The sequence below is a fragment of the Hypanus sabinus genome, chromosome 8, assembly GCF_030144855.1.
Source record: "Hypanus sabinus isolate sHypSab1 chromosome 8, sHypSab1.hap1, whole genome shotgun sequence".
In the NCBI taxonomy this organism is placed as follows: Eukaryota; Metazoa; Chordata; class Chondrichthyes; order Myliobatiformes; family Dasyatidae; genus Hypanus; species Hypanus sabinus.
In genome coordinates, this window is record NC_082713.1 from 27,700,713 (window position 1) to 27,708,973 (window position 8,261).

An 8,261-nucleotide genomic window follows, 5' to 3' on the forward strand; every position below is an offset into this window, starting at 1 on the left:
GGTAGAGGGGTCAGAATGAAGATAAGCAGGAGTTTTGAAGTTAGAGTTGTCTGCTGGGGATGGTGGTTGATCTATGAGGACAGGTCAGCAGTCTGTTCTTCCGATTAGTGAGTAACATCTGATCAGGTCGTGGGGGAGTTGTGGGATCTCTACTGACAACGGGACAGTGAAGTACTTATGAAAGAATGTTGTCAGGTTACTTAAGGGACCCAACTGAGATTAGTTTCCAGTGTACACTGCCCAGGCAGGTCTCTTTAACATAGTCACAAAGAAGACCTCACAAGCATTAAAAGACTATTTCTGACTGAATGGGCTACAGAGGGGATGCCCTTGTACACATCAAATCAAAACATCTCCAGTTGTCGAGGTGACGGATGGATAGAGTTCCCAGAAATAAAACTGAAGGCTTGGTGCAACTCCCAGTAATAAATAAATAATAATAATAATAATAACTTATTTATAGAGCACTTTTCATACAGGTGATGTAGTTCAAAGTGCTTTACAATGAGGTAAAGTGTGTACATGAAAAGACAAAAGGATGTTAGTTAAAAGCAAATTTTGAGCAGGTGCTTAAAAGTATCAGCTGAGTCTGCATCCTCTATAATTGTAAGTATTGAATTCCACAGTTTAGGGGTGAAACTCAAAAAAGCTGACCTGACAACAATCTTTTGAGGGCAATCGTTCAAATTGAAGAGATCAGCAGGGAAGACCTGCTGGAGCAGGATTATAAAACAAAAGCGATTCTGTGAAGTACTCTGGTCCCAGACCACTGGGAGCTTAGAAACAAGTAAGAGAACTTTAAAATCAATTTTAAAAGGTCAAGGAAACCAATACAGAGTGGCTGGGAATAAAACATTATCAAAGCATCATGTATTTTGACACTGAATACAGTTCTGGTGCAAGACCCACAACTAATCTTTACCTGACATTGTATCCTCCTGTTGGTTTACTTCCCAGTTAAAGATGAAGTCTTCATTAGAGATGATGTTGGATTTTATGTACCGTTCTTGGCCTGGTTCAACAGTCCATTGCTCATTTCAAGTTTCTATTTTAATGACACTTAGAGTCAGCCCTTCTTTCTGGCATTCACTGTTGATTTTCACTGGAGCTGTATCTGCCTCAGAACTCTCCCCCTTGGTAGGCAGACATAGCCGGCAGCATTCTCCAGTTATTAATGATATCACCGATCCAATCAGCAGTAGGCAAGCCAGTGCAGATATTATAACTAGAAATGGACTGGGTTTCTTGATGCTGTTAGTTGGACATTCCCCTTTGCGATTGTCAAATAAAGGGACCATTGAAGAATCATTGCCACTTGGGTAAAAGCAATGAGTATTAGCCACATCAGGTATTTCAACCTTAGTACCATTCAGTAACTCCAACCAAGTCAATGCACAACAGTCAAAATTATTTCCACTCAAGTACAGAGTTTCAAGAGTTTGGGACAGATTTCTAATGACTTTATCTTGAAGAAGCTGAAAATTGTTCCCTCGAATATCGAGGCTTGCTAGTGGGGCACATCCAGTGCCGTAAGGTAAAATGTCTAACTGATTATTTGACAGATCCAGATCTCTGAGGTGATTCAAACATGTCAAAGTTACCTTGGAGGTTCGGATCAAATTCCACCTTAAAGATAGAAATTTCAAAGAGTCTTCTAAACCGATCAGAGCCCGATCAGGCACTTCAAGGATTTCATTTCTTGAAAGGTCCAAATACACCAAAGGAGTTTTATAGAATGTGTATGGCGCCAGGTGTGTAATGTTATTTCCATCCAGCTTGAGGTACTTAAGGGAAGGGATTTCAGAAAAAGACACACAGCTGGTTTTGATCTTGTGAGTCTCCATGGTTTTATTCTTCATATTACAAATTCTTAGATTGTTGTTGGCAAGATTTATCTTTTCTATTCTTGGCAAGACTTTAAAAAGTTGGGAGGGTAATAACTGAATGGAATTGTTTTGAAGGTACAAGTACTTTAAGGACTGGAGAAGGTTTAGGCTATCCACTTTGAGCGATATATTCGTAAGTTCATTGTCACTCAGATCCAGAGATAACAGCAAGTTTAATTCATCTCCATCTTCAATATTAAAATTCTGAAGGCAGTTTCCACTTAGATTCAGGTGTTGAAGAGAGCTGAATTTATTCAGAAAGGCGTGTGATATATTTATTAATGCATTGTTGCTTAAATCCAAAAATCTTACTTCAGATAAAGTTGAGTTTGCATTGCTGTTGAGTAGTTTAGTTATTCCATTAATTTCTTCATATCTGTTTTTTATATCCCATTCGATTGAGTCATTCAATGATTCGGGTGTTACACTGATCAATAAATTGCCAGACAAGTTCAGATATTTAATCTGATGAAATTTTGGAAGAAGTGGAAAATGAAACAACCTGTTGTGGCTTAGATCGAGCACTTGAATCTGATATTCTTCATCAGTTCTATTTGTTATGAAGAACTCAATACCATTTCTGCTCATGTTCAACACTTTAAGTTGAGAAAGATGAAAATCAGAAATGCAGGCAAGAGAATTCATGGCTAAATTCAGTTCAACCAAATCTGCTAAACATTCAAAGGTCCCTGCTGATATTTCTGTAATATAATTTCCTTCAAGAGAGATATATTTTAAAGACTGCATCCCACAAAGCATATCAGCTGTCAGCTTCACCAGTATGTTACCAGACAAATTTAATTCTTCCAGTGAAGATAGGTTTTTCAGATGTTCAGCAACAGTGTCACTGTCCCAGTAATTCTTTGATAGATGTAACACTTTTAGTTTCTTTAACAGGCGGAATGCTCCATTCCCTGATGAAAAGTTTCTGCTCAGCAGGTTGTTTGACAAAACAAGCACTCTCAGTTTATGCAAATGTCCCAAAGCACCTGATGCAATGGTTTTCAGCTGGTTACAACAGACATCCAGATACTGCAATGAACTGAGGTTCAGCAGTGATTCCTCTGTCAGTGCCGCGATTGAGTTGTAAGATAAATCGAGCTTTTTAATTGTCAGCAGTGAAAGATCGGGCACTTTGGTCAGGTTTCGATATTGACAGGACACATCGTGGTTTTTCTGCCAAATAAGATTTTAAGTAATAAGTAATTTCTTCTATGCTTTTTTGAAATTGCTGATTAAGACCACAGATTTTATTTAACACTCTGACATAATGAAAACAGCTGATATTCTTCAGAGGTTATGCTAATTGATGGAATACATGTAATACATGTTCTGCTGCTTCATAAATTTTAAAGAGGGAATGGATGATTTACAGTCATCTTTTCCCCAAGCTTTAATTTCACCCCACAAGAATTGAACAGCAATAACTTAAATTTTGAAATTCAAGTGCTATCATTCTTCAGAAACAAAATGCTTAAGTGATTAGAACAAAAGATTTTATTCCTCCTTAAAGTGTTTGCCAATATAGAAAAGGAAAGGCAGTTCCAAATTAAGCACTGAGATCATGAATACAGACATTTTCTCTAGCATTGTCTCAATGCCATAAACCAGTTTTTTTTGGAGAGGATGTTAGGTATAGGCTTTAAGATCCTTCAGTTATATGCCATTAAACTTCAAACCAGACCATCCCAGGGAAAGAATAGTAAAGCTCTTGGTCACCATCTGATAGATTCCAGAGCCACAATAAATTTTTATGTCTCAGATCAATGTATTCCTACTTATTGTATGGGTGGTGAGAAACTGTTAAGTTCTACTCTGCATTGAGTCATTTAGACAACTGCACAAAGTGGCAGGGAATGGAAGATATACTGTCAGCTATGTTCAGGCAGATGGGATTAGTTTAATTTGGCATCATGGTTTTAATGAGCTCTTCGGCCCTGTGAGTGTTGGGCTCTGAAGATTTTACAGCACCTGAATTGGGTAATTGTTGTTTAACAAGAGTCGTTAATTGTTTAGCATTCCTTATGATATTCTCCAGCGAATCACCTTTAGTAATGTGCTCTCCTGTTGTTTTCTGTTTAAGCTTGTTAAATTTGTTTTGATAGGCTCGGGGATTTTGTGTTACTTGTATTATTTAAGCGGATGCCCAATTTGTGCTAATTGCAGGGTCCTAGTTTTGAGAATATTATTTCTTGCAGTGTCACTCGGGCAAGCCACCAATGTTCTTTTGGAATTATTATGAATAAACCCTCGTCACCGTCTCTACATCAGAGTCTGTCTTTCATCCACACTAGGGTTCTGATATTGCCAGCGCAAATCGTGACAGTGGTTGACACAGTCATCGTGGAATGATGGACCTGTTTCTGTGCTATGCTATGCCGTGTTCTGTTAGTTGGTATGACGGTGCTTATGGCCATGAAAGATATGATTGTACTGTGGTCTTTCAAGCTACAAACAAGCCTGCCTTTTCACATCATTTTGCAACAAAAAGCTACAAAGTAGGAAGATCTGTATCTTAGACAGGTCACTTTGTTAAAGTGAATATTTTCATGCTGTGAGAATTTCAAACTGAATTCCGTTTTATGAAAATTAGGCAAGTTATGAACAGAAAACAATTACTCAAGATAAAAGTAAAATATTAATAATACTACTAACCCAAGCATCTATACAATAAATGGTGGCTCATATAGTTTACCCAAACTGGATGTCTACCTGCAATTTACATGCAGGAAGGTACTTCTATGAGTTAACTCTTCCCAACATTTTTTATCTACACAGAGAAGTGACTAAGACAGATCAGACGTTACACCTGCTAAAACAGAAATTTCTGCCACCAAACCTGAGCCTCAGAAATATTAATCTGCTAAGACATTTTTGCATCACTGACTATATGACATGCCATAAAAGACCAAATTTTCTGGAAAATTGTACTAATAATTAGCAAATTTCTTTTGCATTCCTCTCACTATTGATTCAGTGAATAATTCCATTGAAAAGGAGGTAATGAAATATATTCACACTGAAACACCCAGTTTAGATTATGGAAAATTTGTTTTAATTTTGGAAATTATTTCCCCCTTATTATAGCCCATTAAAATTACAAAAGCAAAATACATTTGACAAAGAGAAAAGGTGAGTTCGAGCCATACCATCGGACAGACGGTGAACACGGCGTAGGTCTCATTGATGCCATTTGTTAGAAGGTAGGACACTGCCATAAACCACAGGAACAGCCAAAGGTCCATGTCTCCGCCCCGGACAACAAAAGAATGACATATCTGCACAGTGAGCTCAACTTATCCCTAGATCCAAATGTATCGTAATCGCGGAAACTTGTCGGATGAAGTTGTTGACGTACAACGTAACTCCTGACTAAACGGGAGCGAAAGTATCTCGGAATAGAATGGTTCCAACAAGCATTCATAGATCACAGACCTAATTTGGATGTTTATTTCATACAGTTAAAGCAACTGTAAGACGCAAAACAGATCAAAGGGAAGCTTTTGAACCCAGAAGAAACTAATCAACTAAATATCAACAGGAAATTATGGGCAATGATTGGAAAGTATAGTATTCAAATTCCTATTATTCGAAACCTGTTATTTTTGGATTATATTGATTTTTACCTATGTTTACACGTTTGAGCGTGAGTATACGAGATCGTCTGGTTGCTTTGCATTAGTGCGTATGTATGGGTCTTGCAGTTGATGTTTGTGCGTGTTATGTATGTGTGTGCCTGTATTCACCAGGGTTGTCCCCAAGGGATGGCACCTGAATAACGATCGTCTGCATGTTTGAGACTTTTTAATGTACGCGCTTTTGAATGTGTGCGCGCAAGTGTGGGTCGGCGTGTTTATGTGTGTGTACATACGCCTGTGCGTTTTTATACGTGTTCTGTTAGTGTGCTTATGTTTCTAAACGATTTATGACACGGTGGGTATTGTAATCAAGATCCGATAACACCAATTGGCCTGGAGGTCCGGTGCCAGGCGATTGTTTGGAACCGTGGAGTTTTATCTGCAGCGCTGTTGAAGAAGGGGTTCGCTGATTGCGACCCAGTACCATTGATGCAACAACATGTAAGTGAGGACGGAACCAGAAAGGATAGTGTTCCCATGTACAGTCTGCCCGTGCTTTTCTTGGCGGCGATAATCGGGCGTTTAGGGGGCGCCTTGCAATAAACTTGGCCATTTGCTGCTGTACATTTTGTTCATGGTTTACAAGACTTTTTTTAGTTGTACATCTCCGTGTCTAGTGCATTTCCGTGCATATCTTTCTGTGTTTTTGTATGAATGCACATGCGTTTCTGTGCGGGATGAATGCGTCTTTTATGCGCATACTAGTTTGCATAGTTGTATTATTGTTTGTACGTGCTGTCTGTATTTGTCACTGTGTGTGCGCTTTGGTGTGCAAATTTGGTTCTCTGAGTGTGTGTGTGTGTGTGTGTGTGTGTGTGTATACACAGTATTCGGATACCCTTACGGTTAAGCTCCAGGTTGAGTCGGTGGTGAAGAAGGCGAATGCGATGTTGGCATTCATTTCTAGAGGTATAGAATATAAGAGCAGGGATGTGATGCTGAGGCTCTATAAGGCACTGGTAAGACCTCACTTGGAATACTGTGTGCAGTTTTGGGCTCCTTGTTTGAGAAAAGATGTGCTGACATTGGAGAGGGTTCAGGGAAGATTCACTAGAATGATTACTAGAATGAGAGGGTTAACATATGAGGAACTCCTTGGAGTTTAGAAGAATGAGGGGGGACCTCATAGAAACATTTCGAATGTTGAAAGGCATGGACAAAGTGGATGTGGCAAAGTTGTTTCCCATGGTGGGGGAGTCTAGTACGAGAGAGCGTGATTTGAATATTGAAGGGCGCCCATTCAGAACAGAGATGCGAATTATTTTTTTTTTAGCCGGAGGGTGGTGAATCTATGGAAATTGTTCCACGGGCGGCAGTGGAGGCCAAGTCATTGGGTGTATAGGCAGAGATTGGTAGGTATTTGAGTAGTAAGGGCATCAAAGGTTATGGTGAAAAGGCGGGGGAATGGGACTAAAGGGGAGATTGGATCAGCTATTGATGAAATGGCGGAGCAGACTCGACGGGCCGAATGTCCGACTTCTGCTCCTTTGTCTTATGATCTTATTCACATCTGGGTGTTTTGCACGTGGGTTTACAATAGTTTACTAAGTGTGGACGTTGAATGTGTGCTCTGTGTACAATTGAATGTTTCGCGTGCATGAATTTCAGTAAGATTGTCTATTTGCCCCTCAGAGGCATTCATATTAAGAAGAGATTCTGCAGATGCTGGAAATCCAGATAAACACAAAAGGAGCTGGTCGAACCCACCAGGTCAGCCAACATTTGTGGAGTCGGCGTTTCGGACTGAGAGTCCTGATATTACACAAAAAAAAAATCAAATTATGTTGAACTCAGCTCAGTTTGTGCCATTGGAAATTGCAGTTTTTTTTCCATGACTGACTCATTTTTCCATCAAATAAAATTTAAGTCACAGAGAATCTTCGGAATAAGAGGAAATGAGTGTTATTCAAGCTGACCGACCACATTTCATTGACACGGTGGCGCAATATGCGCTAATACACCACCCACTCACAGAGAAGTAGTTACTGACGAATTGTTTTAGTTATTTACTTCCTCTTCTTGACTACCAACATATCTTGTTTTACTTCCGGAAGTGTGGCTTGGAATCGGATCCGCTTGCGCATGTTTTATGAGATCACGGGCCCCTCGATCAGCTCTCGCCTCCGGGTGACTTGAGGTCGCCCGGGTTACAACTGACAACTTGGGGCAGCGCAGTTCCCCCTCCCTGGCATAATCCGTCACCTCTGCCGCTACCCGTGAATCACTTCCTGCTGGCCTGTGGTTGCTATCATGTTGTCATGCGTTTCCTAAGGATCAACGTGATAATGACAGAGCTCGTCACAAGCTCAAAGTTCAAAGTATGCCCTGATATACCCCCCCCCCCCGAGATCCACCCTTTTTGCAGGCATTGACAGTAAACACAACGAGACACGATCGAATCAATGAAAAGCTGCATACAAAAGCGAACAAAGAACCAAGCAGCAAAAGACAACACATTGTGTGAATACAAATTTAAATAATTCACTACCGAGACCGTGAGTTGTCGTGTTCCTGAAAGTGAGTTCATAGGATGTGAAATCGGTTTAGTGTCGGGATGAGTGGAGTTTTCCCCTATGGTTCAAGAACCTGACGTTTGGGGGGGGTAATAACTGTTCCAGAACCTGGTGGTGTGAAACCTGAGCCTCCTTCCCGATGGCAGCAGCGAGAAGGGAGCATGGCCTAGATGGTGGGGGCCCTTGACGGTGGGGTGCTGTGGCAGCGCTCCTCATAGTTGTAC

At 40.3% G+C, this 8,261-nt stretch overlaps 1 protein-coding gene across 1 annotated transcript; it reads right to left on the bottom strand.

The window, feature by feature from the left end:
• Window positions 1-1,037: 1,037 nt before the first annotated feature.
• LOC132397875 (transforming growth factor beta activator LRRC32-like) lies at window positions 1,038-5,131 on the bottom strand. The gene is made up of 2 exons (XM_059976632.1): window positions 5,036-5,131; window positions 1,038-3,062 (listed from the first exon to the last, which is right to left on the bottom strand). The coding sequence occupies exons 1-2, from the start codon at window positions 5,129-5,131 to the stop codon at window positions 1,038-1,040; spliced, it is 2,121 nt and encodes a 706-aa protein (XP_059832615.1).
• Window positions 5,132-8,261: the final 3,130 nt, after the last annotated feature.